The following is an 18,876-nucleotide window of genomic DNA, read 5'->3' as shown; positions in this document are numbered from 1 at the left end:
GGGGACAAGGAGGTGGTAGGAGGACCCTGGGGTCTCCACAGATGAGAAACCATGGAAGGGGCGGCCATGGTGGCTGCGGACCTTGAAGCCACCACCCGCCAGGCCCCGGGGCAATGAGACTGAGCGGGGACAGCTGGCCCTGAAGCGCTCCGTCAGCAGAGAGCGCTATGTGGAAACTCTGGTGGTGGCTGACAAGATGATGGTGGGCTATCACGGGCGCCGCGACATCGAGCAGTACGTGCTGGCCGTCATGAACATTGTAAGTGTCACCACCCCCAGGGGGCTCAGGAGAGGGAGGGGGGGGATGATGGCCAGGGGAATGGTGGGAGATGATACATTCAGCCCTTGCTCCTCCACACCATAACCCATAACCTGTCATTCAAAAGAAAGGCAGTCCATGAGAATCAGGGAAAACAAGATGAAATTATCTTTGGGAGACAGAAACTGAAGGAGGAACAGGAAACTAGAGACACTTAGAAAGGGAAACGTGGGGACACCTTGGCTGACAGGTGGGAGAAGGGAGCACAGAAAGGATTCAGCCCACCTGCAGAACAGACTCCAAGCCCGTTAATGTGACCTTGATCTCCATTCCCCCAACCTCCCAGGATAGACATTTCCTCTCCCTTCCCAGTCACCTTATTCCTTCTCATGGGGAAAAGTCACAGCTCAATCTAGATGCACTGAGACAGAAGGGTGAGGGACGGAGAACAGACAGCCAAGGACAATCAGACAAGGACTGGGAGGTGTGCTCTGGTCACCCTGGTTGGGCTCCTTGTAAGACTGGACTTTCCTTGTTTCCTGGAGGTCAGGTTGCCAAACTTTTCCAGGACTCCAGTCTGGGGAATATTGTTAACATCATGGTGACCCGGCTTATCCTGCTCACTGAAGACCAGGTGAGGGGGAGTGAGTGATGTTCTGCCCGCTTTTACTGGCTCTGGTAGTCACCTTGGACAGCGCCGGATATGCAGCCAGGGTTCCATCACTTTACTAATTATGTGGCAAGTCCCTTCTCACTAAATCTGTTTCCTCAGCTATAAAAAAGTAAGAATGAGGAAAGAGCTGGACTTGTGGTTTCATTGATACAGCAAACTCCCAGGTGAGGAAATCTGTTCTCCCAGTGGAGGTCGGCACTTTCTCGGTGACCCATGGGGAACTTAGAAGGTTGCCCAGGATCACATGTCAGTGTGTGTGAGAGGTGGCTTTCATGGCTGATAGAGGAGCACCTCATTGAGTCCTGGAGTGGTGGAGGCCACAGGAGCCAGGGATTTCTTGGCTGTAAAGCCAATTCTAATTTTTCCTTCTCAAAGGGATCATAAATTTAGAGGTAGGAAAGAACTTAACCTCATTTGACACAGGAAAAAAATGAAAGTCATCCAAGGTAACCATGATTACACAGGTATTAAGTGTGTTATGGGGGAAGCATCTTATAAATCTTAAAGCTTGTAGTCATGGGAATTATGATCATTCTTGGTCAGTCTTCTATCCTTGTCCTGTGTGAGTGTCTCCCACATGTTGACTAGTGAGTTACCCCCAAATTTTCTCTTTGAGCCTTCTCTGGAACCTGCTCCCCCCTACCCCTCCTGCTCTCTGTCCCCAGCCCACACTGGAGATCACCCACCATGCAGGGAAGTCACTAGACAGCTTTTGCAAGTGGCAGAAGTCAATCGTGAACCGAAGTGGTCATGGAAACGCTCTCCCGGAGAATGGTGTGGCCAACCATGACACAGCCGTGCTAATCACTCGGTGAGTGCTAAGGTCAAGGGGATGGAGTCAGGGACCAGAGAGCTGCTAGAATGGACAGATGGGAAGCTAAGAGCTAGAGGAGAGAAGCTATTTCTGCCCTCACCCACCCAACTTTCTCCTTTCTAGCTATGACATCTGCATCTACAAGAATAAGCCCTGTGGCACTTTAGGTAATGTTGGAGCCTGGAGTCAGGCTGGGAAATCGGGTATGAGGGAGGAGAGGGGCTGGATAGGGAGCAGGTGGATTCTGGTATGGAGAGGGGACAAATGATAGTTTCTCAAATGTACTAAACAGTCTTTCCTTTCCTTCTCTCTCATAAATTTTTAAAAGCATAAGTAATTTCCTCCCAAGCCTCCTATCAGTTCTTAGCTAGAATCAAGGAGTTGCAAAAAAAAAAAAAAAAAAAAAAAAAAAGACCAACTGTTCTGCTTTGAACATTAAGAAAGCTCTAGCATATGTCTAAAGAGTTCAAATTCTCTTTTCCTCCCCACTCATCATTTTTGTATCAACTGTGCAAGTTTATTATCTGCTTCCTGATCTTTTCATCAATTTTTTCCTTCCATCTAAGTGGTCTCTAATATTCTCTCAGATGATTATGTTCTCCCTTGCTTTTCCCGCTCTGGTTCCTGAATTTCTTCATATGATTAGATTGTCCTAATATACAAAGTTATTGTTTATAACCACCTCTTTTTATCTATTCTATCCTTTGGAATAAAAAATACCATGTATACTTTTTTATAACCATATTCCAATCAGGAGTTTCACCAAGTTTTAGCCAGGTCAAATTTGTTTCCTTCTATGAGGCTTTCCAGCTGACCTGGATTACCTATCCCCAATGCATTTGTGTTTTGAAATTGGAGGCCATGGGTTTTAATACTGGCTCTCTAGAACACGATCTCTGGGGAATCACTGATCCTTTCCACTGATGTCTGTTTTATGTTCTACCTGCTCCTTGTAGGAGATGCGGCAGAAGTGTATTGTCAGCTTTCTCTCTCCCCTGATAGTTTAAGACCTTGACCAGATTTGTGAGACTCTAAGAAAATACATTTTTGACCAGCTCTCATTAAGGATATTCCAACCTTGGTCAAGAGCCAGTAATTCCTATATTTCCAACTGTGGTCCAGGCAATTGTAGGGAAGTGGGGGGGATGTTCCAGGCTTAAAGGAAGGGACAGAAGTGTGCCGTAGGTAGGGGGATAGGACAGGGATTTTTCATGGATTGGAGGAATGAGGCCCTGAGTGACAGGGTGAGTTGTAGCGTGGGGTTGTTGAGGAGTGGGCAATGCTCAAAGGCTGACTGGTCAAGAAAGCCTGTGGTATGTGAACTGCTGCTTGACCAGCCTCAGGACTGCAACTTGGCCCACCCCCTTAGGTCTAGCCCCTGTGGGTGGGATGTGCGAACGGGAACGGAGCTGTAGTATCAATGAGGACATCGGCCTGGCCACAGCCTTCACCATCGCTCATGAGATCGGCCACACGTGAGAACCCTTGGGGAAGGAGGTGGGACAGGCATTAAGAGGCACAGGGGAGAATTCTGGAGGGACTGTGGGGTGGAGGATGGACAAATGGAAGTGATACTTAAGAGGCTGAGAAAAGTAGAAGTGCTCTTTCCTCTCCTCTTAAAGCCTTGAGTTCCTTTTCTTCTCTTGTTCCCACCAACTCTCCCCTTTCAGAACTGCCTCCATCTCCTGTTGGTTCCTTTTCATTCCCTTCCTTTCCTCTCCTTCACAAACAACAATGATACTGACCAAACACACAGAAACTCTTTCACTACAAAGAAAAGTTCCTATTAATTAATACATTTCATTAGCATGTTCTCATAGGAGCAAATACATCCTCATGAAGAAAATCTAGAACCTCACTAAAGTTTGAGGTTCTGATTCAATAATGACATTTCTTTGTCTCCACCATCAGGACCTGCACAAGAATGATCCACAACAGTCTGAATGGCAAAACCTAATTCTCTAGTCTCAAAATGAAGCCATCCATATGATGGCTTATCCAAATATCCAACTATTGCCTCCTTAGAACCACCCCCAAAACTCGTTTCTTTCCTTCCTCTCTTCTTCCCTTTTCTTCTCTCCTTTTCCTTTTCTTTTCCTCTCTTCTTCTCTCCTTCCTTTTTCTCTCTTCCTTTCTCCTTCTCTTTCTCCCCTACCCTTTTATTTTCTGTCTTCCTCTCTCTTTCTCTTTCTCTCTTCCTTTTTCTCTCTCCCTCTTTCTTTCCTTTTTCTCTCTTCTTCTGTCCTCTTATTTTCCCTTTCCTTCCCTCCTCTCTCCCTTCACTCTCTTTTCTCTTCATCGCTTTTCCCACGCCTTGGTTTCCCCTTCTCAAGGTAGGGGCAAAGGCAGAGTCGAGCAGTGCCCTCACCCTCCAGGTTTGGCATGAATCATGACGGGGTTGGAAACACGTGTGGTTCCCAGGGCCAGGACACAGCCAAGCTCATGGCCGCCCACGTCACCATGAAAACGAATCCCTTCGTCTGGTCATCCTGCAGCCGTGATTACATCACCAGCTTTCTGGAGTGAGTGAGATGACACATCAGCCCCCACTTCCCCCACCCAGAGCTCCCAAATTCTCAATCTCCCTGGGACTGGATTCGGGAAAGAAAAGAGAAGGAAAAAGCATTGAGCACTTATGCACCCCAGACTCTGTTAGCCAGTTTGTAAACATCTCATTTGATAGTATTTAGAGGGAAATTGTGTGAGTCCTGGGTTATCCTGGGGTATGATTAGATAGTTCAGTCCTGGAGTAAAGGAAGATCTACGTGAGCTCTGACATGTCCAAAAACTGAGGACTTCCCCTGTATTCCCATTGCAGGGGGGTTTCCCAGATCTTGCCTCAATGCCCCATAATCTTTATCCCAAGTTGCCCAACCCCTAGACTGTAGGTCTTTCTCTATCCCCTCCCAATGACCTTTGTCCTCTGACCTCTCCCAGCTCTGGCCTGGGCCTGTGCCTGAACAATGCCCCCCCCAGGCAGGACTTCGTGTACCCCACAGTGGCACCGGGCCAGGCCTATGATGCAGACGAACAGTGTCGCTTCCAGTATGGAGTCAAATCCCGCCAGTGTAAATACGGGGTAGAGAGCCTTCCTGCTTTTCTCTGGGGTCCTGAGGTGGGGGAGGTGGGAGACAAGGGAGCAGGGAACTTGGTTCTGGGTGGGATGGGAGGGGGCAAAGGGGACAGTGCCAGCCCACCCTTCCTTCCTGCCTGCCCAACCCTGCCGCCTCCATAGCCTGGCCATTCAGGGCCAGAGGGAGGGAGACTTAGTTATTATAATCAGGAAGTCTAGGACAATTGATCTGTGGAGCAGGAATGTAGTGGCGGTTGCCAACAGCCTTCACCAGGGTACCAGCTTCTCTCTTGGGCCCAACCCAGATGCTGCAGTGTAGCCACTCTACTGCGAGACCTTAAGTCTTTTGAAACACCTTCTATAAAAAAAAGGCAGCGTTTCTGTCCCAGCTCTCGCCCCGAAGAGTTGATTATGTCGTAAGAAGAAAAATGTCAAAAGACCCCGATGAGACTTCTTTGTGTTAGAACAGGAGAGGCTTTGGGAGTCTGGCTTCCCCTCTGTTCCTACATCTGTGTCCCCTTGTGCTGTGTGTGTCCCTTTCATGCATCAGACTGTGCTGCCGGAGGTCTTGTTAACGAGTGCATGTCTCAAGGTGAAGGCAGTTAGGTTTTTGGGATTTTTAAGTCTTTCCCTATTCTTTCGGTCATGATTGTGTCAGAATTTGTGAGATTTCAGTTCTCTGAGGTTGCGGGACCTTGACACACATGAGCAGAAATGGGGAGTGAAGAGTTCTGGGAGATCTTGAGGACATGGACAGGAATTCCTTAGTGCTACCCAGTCACTTCCCTAAGATAAAGCCCTGGAGATCCACTGTGGATCTTCTAAGGAGACCGTCAACTTTTGGCTTCAAGCTCTCTCAATAGTCAAAATAGCTGAAGAGTGTGGAGAAAGCCCTGTGCCCTGGACAGTGTGTGTGTGTGTGTGTGTGTGTATGTAAGTATGTGTGTGTGTGTGTCTGAGTGTGTGTGTGTGTGTGTATGTAAGTATGTGTGTGTGTGTGTCTGAGTGTGTGTGTGTGTGTGTGTGTGTGTATGTGAGAGAGACAGACAGACAGAGACAGAGAGAGAGAGGAGGGAGAGAGAGAGAGAGAATGTGTGTGTGTGTGTGTGTGTGAGAGAGAGAGAGAGACAGAGAGACAGAGACAGAGAGAGAATGTGTGTGTGTATGTGAGTGTGTGTGTGTCTGAGTGTGTGTGTGTGTCTGAGTGTGTGTGTGTGTGTGTATGTGAGAGAGACAGACAGACAGAGAGAGACAAAGAGAGACAGAGAGAGAGAGAGAATATGTGTGTGTGTGTGTCTGAGTGTGTGTGTGTCTGAGTGTGTGTGTATATGAGAGAGAGAGACAGACAGACAGACAGAGACAAAGAGAGACAGAGAGAGAGAGAAAGAGAGTGAGAGAGAGAATGTGTGTGTGTGTCTGAGTGTGTGTGTATGTGAGAGAGAGAGAGAGATTGAGAGACAGAGAGAGAGAGAGGAGAGAGAGAGAGAAAGAGAGAATATGTGTGTGTGCGTGTGTGTGTGTGTGAGAGAGAGAGAGAGACAGAGAGACAGAGAGACAGAGACAGAGAGAGAAAGAGAGTGAGAGAGAGAATGTGTGTGTGTCTGAGTGTGTGTGTATATGAGAGAGAGAGAGACAGACAGACAGACAGAGACAAAGAGAGACAGAGAGAGAGAGAGAGAGAGAGAGAATGTGTGTGTGTGTCTGAGTGTGTGTGTATGTGAGAGAGAGAGAGAGATTGAGAGACAGAGAGAGAGAGAGGAGAGAGAGAGAGAAAGAGAGAATATGTGTGTGTGCGTGTGTGTGTGTGTGTGTGTGAGAGAGAGAGAGACAGAGAGACAGAAAGAGAGTGAGAAAGAGAATGTGTGTGTGTGTGTGTGTGTGTGTGTGTGTGTGTGTGTGTGTGTGTGCTGGGGCAGGATAATGAGTATCAGGGAAAGATCCTATGGGATGTTGGTAGAAAGGAAAAAAAGGAATTAGTAAGAGATAGGGGAAAGTTCAGTGGTTGGTGGTAGCTCTGAACAAGAGAGGAAAAGAGAGAAGACAGAGAATCTCATATCTCCCGAGTTAGCCTCAGGAAGCTAGCCAAACAAAAATTCTCTAGTTTGGCCCAAATCCAGTACTTTAGAAATTCTTCCCTACCCCCACACTAAGCCCAAGTCTCTGGCTTTAACCAATTAAACTGAAGAGAGAGGAGTTACAGATATCAATGACTGTCTTCCTGGTGCCTTTTGAGGTAGATTGAGGTGCCAACAGAAATTAGATATTATTTGCATTCTTTCCTTCTCCAGGAGGAAAGTGAGGCCTGTGGACTAAATTCTGAAAGATTATACTCTCACACAATCTCTCTCCCTCCCTCCCCCTTCTCCCTTTCCTCCCTACCTTCCCCCCTCTTTCCCCCTTCCTTCTTTCCTTCCTCCCTCCTCCTCCTCCTCCTCCTTCTTCTTCTTCTTTCTCTCTCTTTCTCTTTTCCCCACCCCCGAGGCAAAAGCTGTAAATTGGAGGACTTGAAGCATAAAGAAGTGATCTTGAGGAAATATACTTGATTGAGTCAGTGACTATTAGAGAAGGAGCCTGCAGGCTGGTGAATAGTACCCAGGAGTCAGGAGACCTAAATTATAGTTCTATTCTTGCCAATGTGTAAGCACAGGCTTTGGTTTTTCCATGTCTGCAAAGAAGGGGGTTAAACTCTAAGCACCCATCTGGGTCTCATGTGCAATTATTCTATAAATGTAAGACCACAACAGCTCAGAGCTATCTTTGAAGAATGAGCTGAAGAGCCTGGATTTTCAGCTCCAGGGTATTAGGGAGATGCTATCGCGTTTTGGCAGGAGTTAGATGACATGAAAACACCATTTTCATTAACTGAGTAAGCTGAACAATATTGTGAGGAGAATAAAGGGAGGGAGTCTAGCAAAAAAGAAAAAAGCTTTTATTATAACGTGAGTGTATGCTGAGGTTTGCATGAGCATTACATTCATCCAAGCCATCCATTTACCTGTCCATTCATATATTCATTTATTCAGTTGTCCATCGCTCCTCTGTTCATCTATTTCATCCATGAATCCATCTGTCTATTCTTTCTATCCATCATCTCTCCACCTATGAGATTCTTCCCTTCATCCTTCTGTTCTTTCTATCTACCCATTCTTCATTGTATTCTATCCATCCATCAATCAGTATACCCATGCCTCCTTAACCAGTTGACCAGGTGTCCATCCTTCCAAATATAAGATGTTACTTTCCGTTGCCCAGTCATGTACTACACCAGGAATCCTCAAACTACGGCCCACGAGCCAGATGCAACAGCTGAGGACGATGATCCCCCTCACCCAGGGCTAGGAAGTTTCTTTATTTAAAGGCCCACAAAACAAAGTTTTTCTTTTTACTATAGTCCGGCCCTCCAACAGTCTGAGGGACAGTGAATTGGCCCCTTATTTTAAAAGTTTGAGGACCCCTGTACTACACCGTGCTATAGGATAGAGAAATTGCTGACTTCCCAGGCAGGTTAAGGGAAGCCAGATTTAGCCATATAATAGATAGCCCCATTGGTACACAGTCAGACAGCTGGACTTCCGAGGAGGAGAGACTCCTTACTCTGGAGAGCTCAGCTCTGCCAGAATCCTCTCCAGCCCTTTGGATCCTAGACCTGCAGAAAGTCCTAAATCTCTCTTAATTGCTCGCTGACATTTTCTGGATTTGTTTCTAGTTCCTGGCCTCCGAAAATCCCCTCCTGTCTCTTTGGCCCCTCTCCAGGCCTCCTCACTCTCAGCCTGGTGGGCCTCTGGCTTGATTTCTCACCTGTTCTAATCTCTTTACCTGGAGAAGCTGTGAGGCCAGATTTTGAGGTCAGGCTGAGTCTGCGAGTAAGAGGAGAGGCTGTGGAGCTTTTCTGAGGCTGAGAGACGACTCCAGGGGAAAGCTGTGAGATTAGCCTGGGACTGTAAGGGAATACGTAGTGTTCATGCTTAAGTGTCATTGGCGTTCCTCTAAGAGACCTTCATAGTAGACAATCACTTGGCAAAGAAGTAGGAAACAGGCAGGATCTGGAGTCAGAAATTAAGGATGTAAAGTCTAACTTGGCTGATTATCACCTGGATGGGTCCACTCATATTTTCCTCTCTTCCATGAGAAGTTTGGATTTCTACATGAGAGTCCCAGATCTTATGATTCAGCCTATTGTTCCCTAAGCTATTATTACTTTTAAAATATCTGAAACCCACAATGAGATATCTGAATAAATTACAAACCTCATGTCACTAGCCCCCTTCCCCCCCCCCACTGCCCTAATTAATAGGAGAAGTATGATAAGGGCAGCAGAGTGAAGACTTCCTATGGCCTTCTTTTTCCAGAGGCCATTCTAAATTGACCCGCTCTGGGTCCTACTCTCCTCCTTTCTTTCCCTAATAGACCTCAAGTCTGTTCTTTTCTGTCTGCTGTTACCTATTCTTACTCAAGTTTTTCTTTCTCAGTTCTAGGTTTCCCAGTATCTCTCTTACTCTCTTTGGGATGGGAGATGGGAATTTAAAAAAAAAAAAAGTTTAAAAAAGCCCTAGGGATTTTCCAGAGTCTGCCAACCAAATTTCTCTGCAATCCTTGCAACATCTGAGGGACTCAGCTTGACCTCCCCCAGAACATGTTTTTACTTTTATCTTCTGGAATGCTGATATTCACCCCATAGGCCAAGAGGCGGTATGGTGTAGGGAAGAAAATAAAAAGGAAAAGGCGGGGAAAGAATCAACACTGGATCTGGACTCAGAACACCTAGGTTCTGAGCTTCCCCTCCCTGGGTTTCATGGGAGTTGGACTCAATGACCTCTAAGTTCCCAGCCAGCCCTAAATCCTAGGAGATCATTTCTCCCAAAGGAAACATCAATCTGTTCTTCCCTTTTCTTCTTGCTTAACATCAGAGTCACTGTGGGCCATTCCCAGACAGAGTGCCCCCTCACGGCCTGGCATAGGTTAAAAGCATTCAATGGTCCCTTCCAGGAACTCTCTGTTCACTCCCCTGCCAGAGCCTGGCCCCCTGCTCTTGCCCCAAGTCTTGGAATCTCTCCCTGTTATTAGACTGCCCTGATTCCACCCCCTGGGCCAGCTGGAGCTAGAGATCTCTGCCAGCCCTCCAGGGCCCCTGGGTCCTTTCCTCTCTGGGCCTTGTGCCCTTTGGCTCCAGGTCAGAATGGTTGCCCTGGAATCCAACTGACCCACTGCACCAAGCTGCGTCCCCGCCTGGATTCTATTTCTGGGAGGAGTTTACTGGAGGGATGGGCTTTCTCCCAGATGACCCCAGTCCCAGATAAAGTCTGCTTAGCTTCAGGAAACCACTCCGTTCCCCTCCTCCCTCCCCATTCTGCTGTGTGTCTCCCATTACACTAAACATTTTCCCAAGTGTTCACTGAAAATATCACACCCCGCCCTGCCCTTTCTCGGCCTGTTCTTCTCAGGGTTACTGGACCAGCCAAAAGGTCCCCAGCCTCACCCTTCCCCTCGCACAAACACTCCATGGCCAACTCCTAGGATGAGGTGGAGATAGCCGCTCCATCCTTTCTCTCCTGGGAGAGGATGATTTGAATCAGTCTCAGCAAACACTTCCAGATAGTTAGACTCCATCTCAAAGTAGGATGGGCTGGTTTGGGAGGTGATAGGTTCCCCTTCATTCATCCTCAAGCAGAGGCTGGTGACCATTTGTTGAGATGGTGGGTGGTAGGTGGGATTCTGAGCTTAGGAGCAGGTGGAACTAGGTGCCTTCCGAAGCTACTTCTGCCTCTGGGATTTTGATTGTGGGTCTGGCCAATCCTCGATCCTTGAAGTCCTTCCTAGAGCCCTTGACCCTCATTGTCTGTCTATCCGTCTCTGTGTCTGTCTTTGTCTCTCTCCCCTTTAAGAAAAACTAAGGGAACTTCATAAGGTACATCCTGCCTGATTTCCTTCTAGTCCGTGATAGTGATGGGGTCTTGGAAAGGATGCTAGGGTTGAGGGTGGGAAGTGGGGAAGGATGATGGAGAAGGTGGGAAGGGGGAAGGCAGAATGTCAGATCCAGGACCTGATGGGGATATTGTGCTCGGGACAAAACCCACAGATCATATGGCAGGAATGACAGAAAAAGTCTACAATGGTCATTTGTTTAGAGTAGAGTAAACTCTAATGTATTTTAAGGAAGGGAATGATGGGGGAGGACAGGTGGGGCAAAAGAACACCCCCCCACATATACACATTAAAGCATTTCCATGGGGAATGGGTGGGAGTAAAGGGAGGAATATGATAGCTTTGAGGGAAGTGAGGGAAGGAATCTAGAAATACAAAGATGAGGAGGCCATGGACAGCATGTGGGGTTGTTCCTCGTGGAGGGTTTGGGTTTGAATCCTAGCTTTTCCACTTTTCAGCTGTGGATCATGGAACAAGTCATTTCATTTCCCTGTGCCTCAGTTTCCTTATTTATAACATGAAGAGACTGGACTAGGATCTCTAAGAATCCCTTCCAGCTCTGATGTTTAGTGCAGAATGAGCTGAGGGAAGAGTTGTGAACCAATGAAGGCTTGGGGATTCAAGGGCAGGGCAGGAGTCATATATAGCAGGATGGTCCAGGGAAGGATTCCTGGAGGAAACAACACCTGAGCTGAAGGATGGGAGGGAAGGAGGGGAGACTAGAGTAATGGCCTTGGAGGTTTGTGCTCCCTCCTGTCTCTTCTTTCCTTTCCCCAAAGTTAGACCCTGGGAGCTAATTTAGGGAGTTTTCCCAGTGCTCCAGGACTAGATGGCCCATACCCTGCATGCTACCGGGACTCACCGGGACCTCTCTGCTCCCCCAGGAGGTCTGTAGTGAACTCTGGTGTCTGAGCAAAAGCAACCGGTGCATCACCAACAGCATCCCAGCTGCTGAGGGCACACTGTGCCAGAGTAGCACCATTGACAAGGGGGTGAGTATTTCAGTGCCCTTTCTCCCATGTGGCCTGGGCAGTAGCTTTAGCCTCTGCTACTTTCACAGTACAGTAGGTAGAGTGCCGGACCTAGAGATCCGGGTTCAGATTCCCTCTGTGACACTTGTGTGACCACAGACAAGTTATTCAACCTTACAGCCTCAGTTTCCTCACCTATAAAATGGGGCTAACCATAACCATTGGGGCTGCCTCAGAGGACTGTGGTAAGGGTAAAATGATAGAATATACTTAGAACATTTGCTGATCTTTTTTTTCTGAAGCAGTTGGGGTTAAGTAACTTGCCAGGGTCACACAGCTAGGAAATGTTAAGAGCCTGAGACCAGATTTGAACTCAGATCCTCCTGACTTCAGGGCTGGGGCTCTATTCACTGTGTGACCCAGCTGCCCCTATTTGCTAATCTTTAAATTGACATAAAAATGTCAGATTTATCATCAATGTAGTCATCTGAAGAGCACCCAAAAAAACAGAAATTGGGATGCTGGGGCTTCGGTGCTGGTGGGATCTGTAACCATCAGGATGGCATCCCTACAGTGGTGCTACAAGCGGGTGTGTGTCCCCTTTGGGTCACGGCCAGAGGGCGTGGATGGGGCCTGGGGACCCTGGACCTCATGGGGTGAGTGCAGCCGTACCTGCGGAGGTGGAGTCTCTTCTTCCAGCCGGCAGTGTGACAGCCCCAGGTCAGTCAGTGGTTCTGTCTGTCTGGTCTCTCTCAAACACTCACCATCCCCGATTCACTCACCCTGTGTCCCTTCAGCTCAGATTCCCCCAGGGGTGGGAGGAAGGCTGCTGAGGGAAGGGGGGACACGTAACCATGATAGGTGCCACGTGTTCAGACCACCTTCCTTCCCAAGCTCACCTTGAGGCCCCGGCCAGAAGCAAAGCTTAGGGGTCAGAAGCCCCACTCCCTCCTCTTCCCCAACAATCCTCCTCTAACTTCTTCTGTGTCTTCTCCCAAGACCAACAATTGGAGGCAAATATTGCTTAGGAGAGCGGCGTCGCTATCGGTCCTGCAACACGGATGTAAGTGATACCCTTGTCCCAGCCCCCAAACCCCTTCCCTCCATCCTCAGAAACTCAAATAGGCAAATAATGGTCCTGATGATGTCACTCTTCTGCAACCGCCAGAGGGTGAGACCTGTGGTAGCCACGTGAGAAGAGAAAGGAGAGAAATAGAAGAAAGGCTATGGATGAAAAATCAAAAGAACTTGGCACCTGAGGAGATAACAAGACTTTAAGCTTGAGTGACTTGAGGGATGGTGATACTAGTAGCATAAATAAGGAAGCTAGAACTCAGTTTCAATTGAAAAATGATGGACAGAATCAGCTACACCCAAAGAAAGAACACTGGGAATGTAAACTGTTTGCATTTTTGTTTTTCTTCCTGGGTTATTTTTACCTTCTGAATCCAATTCTCCCTGTGCAACAAGAAAACTGTTCGGTTCTACACACATATATTGTATCTAGGATATACTGTGACATATTTAACATGTATAGGACTACTTGCCATCTGGGGGAGGGGGTGGAGGGAGGGAGGGGAAAAGTCAGAACAGAAGTGAGTGCAAGGGATAATGTTATAAAAAAAAATTACCCTGGCATGGGTTCTGTCAATAAAAAGTTATAATTATTTTTAAAAATTAAAAAAAATAAAAACTGTCAAAAAATAAATAAATAAGGAAGCTAGGAGGATCCATAGTGTACACACAAATGGTTCTCATCCAACCAAGAAGGAAAGGAAATTTCTTGAAATAAAATAACCCGTGTGTTTGGACACTGTTGTTGACTTAAGAGGAAGGGATAGGATCATAGATCTGAAGCTGAAAGAAAACTCAAAAGCTCCTTCTACGATGACAAAATCAGACAGGAAAGGGAAGTGACCAAGGACATAAAGATAGAAAGCAGCAGAAATGAGATTCGAATCCAAGGCCTTTGACTGGGGAGCCCCGCTCTTTTCCTTGTACCATGATCTGCATGTTTGTCGGATTATCTGAAGAGGATACAAAAGGGACAAGTAGCATGCTGAGTAACACATTCAAGCTCCTCCAAAGCAAAGCAGATTCTAGAAAAATTAATTCCATTAAGGATAACTATAAAGTTCTACTGGTGGGTCCAAAAAATCAATTTCCCAAGTACAAAGTAAGAGAGGTCTGGTTAGAGGTAGTTTGGAAAAGGTCTGGAGGATTTGATGACTTGAATGCTCAAGATGGATCAAATAGTGTGGTGATGGCATCCAATAGCGCAAACATATGATGTTCAGAACTTACATGTGGCCATGTTGATTCTCTCAGTAGAATGTAGGCTTTTTGTAGACTTTGCTTTTGTCTTGCTTTTGAATATGTAGCCCCATTGCCTACCACAATACTTGTGATTTGGCCAACCAGCTTGGCGATTGTACCTGATGTAGTCACGACCACAGTTGGAATACTGTGCTCAATTTGGGAATGATATTGATTAACTCCAGAGAAGGGTGATCAGCAATGGTCTTTAGATCATGGTCAGAATGTTTAGCACTTTCTCAGTGCCCCACAACCTATGTTAGTCTTTGGGGCTGCCAGCATCCTCAGGGAAAGCTCAGGGGATATAGCAGAGTTCCAGTATTTTCCCCCAAAGGGGAAAAAAGGGGAAATGGGGAGAAATTGCAGATAGAACTGATATAAAGAAAGTTATTTTTCTGCCAATTACAGATGGAATGGACCGCCTCTGAAAGGCGGGAGAGGGGGATTCCCTCTTATTGAAGGCTTTGAAGCAGTGGCTGGATGGCCCTTTCCTGCCTATGTTACAGAGATACTTCTTGTTTAGACATGGGCCAGATTAGACAGCCCCCTCTCAGATGCTATGTGAAAAGGGGAAGGAAAGAGAAGAAATAAGTACAAAAATGAAGTCCATTTTCCCACTTTATAACTTTATAGATGGAAAGTTCTCCAAAATGCCTCCCTTGAGACTCACTACAGCTAGATCTGGCAGACCCACGGCCGGTCTCCTTTCCCTAGAGCCGAAGGCCGTTCATCTGCATTCTTTGGTCCTTCTGTGCATCCGCTGCCCTCAAATCCAAACCATAAGCATATGCATTTTAGGGACCGGCCCATCTAAGCTAGCTGGGGCCTCAGGAGCCTTTCTTCATTTCTCACCACCATCCCATCAGGGAGGGCATGGATGATCATTGAAATCCCTTCTGGCCACTGAGATCCCAGAAGACAGAAGCTCAGCAATGAGGGAGGAATGGGAAGAGAGGCACAGGCAGACTGGGGCACAGTGTAAATCAGCTATTAAAGTTGTTCAAAAGTAGAATAGGACATCTCAGAAAAGTGACGAGTTTCTTATTTTCAGAAGTCTTCAAGCAGAGCATTGGCCAGGGATGATGTAGGGGGTCCTTGTTCAGGTGGGGGATGGACTCAGCATCTTCGGGATCCCTTCTAATCAGTGGTGCTCTGCTTGCTGTCCCACCAGGACTGTCCCCCAGGCTCTCAGGACTTCAGGGAGGTGCAATGCTCGGAATTCGACAGCGTCCCTTTCCGGGGGAAATATTATACATGGAAGACGTACCGGGGAGGTAAGTGGCCCTCCTGAGAGAGAATAGGGGGTAGGAATCCAGGCTAAGATATGGGAGAAAAAGGAAATTTAAGGGAAAGAAGAAAGACAATAATCTGCATGCAGGTCAGTGGGGTGCTACAACAGGAACAAGGAGGAGTGGCCTTAGTCCCTGCCATGTTGGTCAGTATCAGATCAAAGCTGGAAGGGAACATCTAATCCAGTGGTTCTCATAGTATGGTCTAGAGCAGGGGTCCTCAAACTTTTTAAATAGGGACCAGTTCACTGTCCCTCAGACTGTTGGAGGGCCAGACTATAGCAAAAACAAAAACTTTGTTTTGTGGGCCTTTAAATAAAGAAACTTCATAGCCCTGGGGGAGGGGGATAAACGTCCTCAGCTGCCACATCTGGCCCGCGGCCGTAGTTTGGGGTCTACAAATTCAAAAATAGTTTTTATTTCCAATATGGTAAATGTCTATAAATATAATCCAGATAAACAAAAACTCTTTGGACAGATCCTCAATAAATATTTAATAGGATAAAGATACCGAAAACAAAAGTTTGAGAACCACTGATCTAGTCTAACTATTGGTTCTACATTCAAGGAACCTGTGTTCCAGATGAATTAAGTAAGTTACCCAAGATCACACAGCTTTAAAGTAGCATTTGGTGTTTGAAGACAGGTATCCCAGCTCCAAGTTTGCTGCTCTTTGGTTTCCTAGTTGTTCAGGGTCACAAGCATTTATTAAGCACCTGCTGTGTGCCAGGTATTGAGCAAGGTGCTAAGGATACAGTAACAAAATTGAAAACGGTCCCTGTCCTCAAGAGTATTACATTTTCCTGGGGAAAAACTTGAGGTGGAATGGGATCAGCAATGATCCCTGGGATGTATCTCTGGGATATTCACCAGTTTATCAGCTACACTATGAGAAAGAAGAAGTCATCCATATCTAGGGATCAATGTGCTCTGGAAGCTCAGAGGATTTGACAATGACTCAGCTTCCAGAAAAAAAAAAAAAACTGGGTCAATTAGGAAGAAATTAAGGACAGGGAAAAGTGAAATTAAGAATTGGGGGAGAAGACACATGATTGTTCCCTTTTGTTCTGATTTTTCTCTCCCAACATGATTCATAAAGCAACATGTTTTAAAATTTAATTAATTAATTTTTAAAATGAAAAGTATTTTTTAAAAAAATGAATTGGGGAGAAGAGTGGATATTGCCAGCCAATTACCACTTGTGTACCAATGCAGTCTTCTTCCTCTAAACCAGCTTTTTAATGAGGAATCTCCAGAGACATTGTAGGAAAGTGCATCTATTGGGATGGAGGAAAATGTATTTTTATTTTCAACAACCTCTAACTCTAGCATTTCCTTTAAATATGAATGTCTTATGGGGCAGGGTACATCCACAACTTTTAAAAAAAAAAAAAAGAACATTTGCTCTAAGGCTTTTTTAAAAAATTTCAACAAATTCCCAACTCCTGTTTCTTTTAAGGATCAGATCATGAGAGAGAATAACTTATTTCCTTCATCTTCCATACCGAATGTAGTTTCCAACCACATTGTTCTATCTAAGACACAGCAGAGGGGGCCCTGCAGGGAATGAAGGGAACTGGAATAGTCCAAATGACCTTCCAAGGTTTCTTTCTATCTCTGTGAGTCTCTCCACTGCACCACACTACCTCTCAAAAAACTTTGGTGTCCACTCTTACATCACTTTGTAAATCCTATGTTTGGGGATGAACACTGAAGAAAGCACCCTGCCCCCCTCCTAGTCTTTCCCTAGAATCCTAGCCCACATTGCTCCAAGGTCCTGGCAGGCTAAATTGCATCCAGTAGGCTGTGGTTAAAAACTTTTCTCTACCACCTGCACCCTCTACTCAGTGAGAGGGCAGGCTGGGCACAGGGCTGGCAATAATTATCAGCTCAGTCTATAATCAGAAGGGAAACTTTAGGAGCCTAAGACTAAGGAGGCGGCAACCTCCTCCCACCTTCTCCAAGGATGATACTCAGGCCTCAGTTTAAGGGACTGATAATCTGGAAATATCCCTCACTAGAATATAAACTCGAATTCAGGGACTATTTTTTTCTTTGTATTTATATTCTGAGCTCTTGGTACAGTGTCTGGCACATAATAAATGCTTAATGTTTGCTTACTTACTCGCTCTCTCCTCTCTCACATCCTCATTTCTCTCAATAGGGCTCAGAATGGCAAAGGGTTTGGGATCTGAAGGGATATGGGGATTGTTTGAAAAACTAGCCTTGTTTAGTCTGAAGAAGAGTCTCTAGTGGCGAAAGGCCTGTCATTGGAAGAGGGATTGAATATGTTTTCCTAAGCCCATTGATTCCGGAGCTGGAATCAATGGAGAGAAGGCACAAAGAGGAAAATGTGGGTTTAACGTCCAGAACAATTTTGCAATAATGGGAGAGGAGCCAAAGTGAATGGGACATTCAGGAAAAATGTGTTTGCCCTCACATGAAGTCTCCAGGCAAAGGCTAAATGAACGTGGCTGGGTGTGGGAAGGAAAGACTTGAGTTGGACTGACCAGCCTCGGCTGGGTCCGAGATTCAGTGAGGGCTGCTTACCCACTAGGGGGTGTGAAATCCTGCTCCCTCACCTGCTTGGCGGAAGGCTTCAACTTCTACACGGAGCGGGCAGCGGCTGTGGTGGACGGGACACCGTGCCGGCTGGACACCGTGGACATCTGTGTCAATGGAGAGTGCAAGGTGGAGAAAGGCCATTGGAGGGGTGGGACAGGGGAGGAGAGACTGGCCGTCAGTCTGGGATGGGGGGCAATTCAATTCAACTTACTGGGTACAGAGTTATACTCTGTATCAAGGGTCCTCAAACTTTTTAAATAGGGAGCCAGTTCACTGTCCCTCAGACTGTTGGAGGGCCGGACTATAATAGAAACAAAAACTTTGTTTTGTGGGCCTTTAAATAAGAAACTTCATAGCCCTGGGGGAGGGGGATAAACGTCCTCAGCTGCCACTCTGGCCCGCAGCCATAGTTTGAGGACCCCTGCATATTGTGGGGATAGTCTCCAGTCTGACTGGAGCATAAACTTCATAGAGAAAGTAATTTGGCCAGAGAGGCAAGATGGGCCACATCCTGGAAGGCCTTGAATGTCAGGCAAGGGAGTTTATTTAGCTGGCAATAGGCAGAGATGCAACCAGACTGAGTGGGATAGAGAACAAATTAAAGAATAATGGCCCCATAAGGCAAGTGTTGTGCAAGTTGGGATCACAGATGGTTGTGATGGGAATAGGGGAAGAGTTTAGCCCAAAGCCCCTTCCCTGAAGGTTCTCCCTCCCCTCCAGCACGTGGGCTGCGACCGAATCCTGGGCTCAGACCTTCGGGAGGATAAGTGCCGGGTGTGTGGGGGTGATGGCAGCTCCTGTGAAACCATCGAGGGCGTATTTTCTGGGGCCATTCCCAAGGGCGGTAAGAGCCTGGCAGTTCTGCACCGATCCTATGCCTGGTGGGGATGGGGGCAAGCCCACAATCAGTACCAGTGGCCTCTGACACTCAGCATCCTAGTCTATCCCGGTGAGACAGGGGCAAGCTAGCCTTCCTCTGAGGGCACCTCAGATC

General features: G+C 46.8%; 1 protein-coding gene and 1 long non-coding RNA gene across 4 annotated transcripts in view; one reads left to right on the top strand and one right to left on the bottom strand.

Annotated features, from left to right (window-relative positions):
- The window catches only part of ADAMTS10 (ADAM metallopeptidase with thrombospondin type 1 motif 10), a 34,817-nt gene that overhangs the window by 8,978 nt on the left and 6,963 nt on the right, over nt 1-18,876 (top strand). For both annotated transcript variants that reach the window (XM_051972487.1, XM_051972488.1), the window contains exons 5-17: nt 42-259; nt 810-893; nt 1,598-1,743; nt 1,870-1,913; nt 3,116-3,221; nt 4,122-4,268; nt 4,684-4,825; nt 11,626-11,733; nt 12,287-12,432; nt 12,712-12,775; nt 15,200-15,302; nt 17,875-18,008; nt 18,603-18,726. In XM_051972487.1, coding sequence (XP_051828447.1) covers nt 42-259; nt 810-893; nt 1,598-1,743; nt 1,870-1,913; nt 3,116-3,221; nt 4,122-4,268; nt 4,684-4,825; nt 11,626-11,733; nt 12,287-12,432; nt 12,712-12,775; nt 15,200-15,302; nt 17,875-18,008; nt 18,603-18,726 — 1,566 coding nt within the window. The remainder of the gene's footprint in view (nt 1-41; nt 260-809; nt 894-1,597; nt 1,744-1,869; nt 1,914-3,115; nt 3,222-4,121; nt 4,269-4,683; nt 4,826-11,625; nt 11,734-12,286; nt 12,433-12,711; nt 12,776-15,199; nt 15,303-17,874; nt 18,009-18,602; nt 18,727-18,876) is intronic.
- Nucleotides 15,251-18,733, bottom strand: LOC127545310 (uncharacterized). Of its 2 annotated transcripts, XR_007949631.1 has the most exons (5): nt 18,636-18,733; nt 17,900-17,986; nt 17,443-17,508; nt 16,514-16,594; nt 15,251-15,345 (listed from the first exon to the last, which is right to left on the bottom strand). It is a non-coding gene; the product is annotated as an uncharacterized LOC127545310 (long non-coding RNA). The 2 variants fall into 2 exon arrangements; XR_007949632.1 differs by lacking the exon at nt 17,443-17,508.

The sequence above is a fragment of the Antechinus flavipes genome, chromosome 1 (genome assembly GCF_016432865.1).
Source record: "Antechinus flavipes isolate AdamAnt ecotype Samford, QLD, Australia chromosome 1, AdamAnt_v2, whole genome shotgun sequence".
Lineage (NCBI taxonomy): Eukaryota > Metazoa > Chordata > Mammalia > Dasyuromorphia > Dasyuridae > Antechinus > Antechinus flavipes.
Note: the sequence above shows the minus strand (reverse complement) of the source record. Positions and strands in the feature narration are given on the sequence as shown.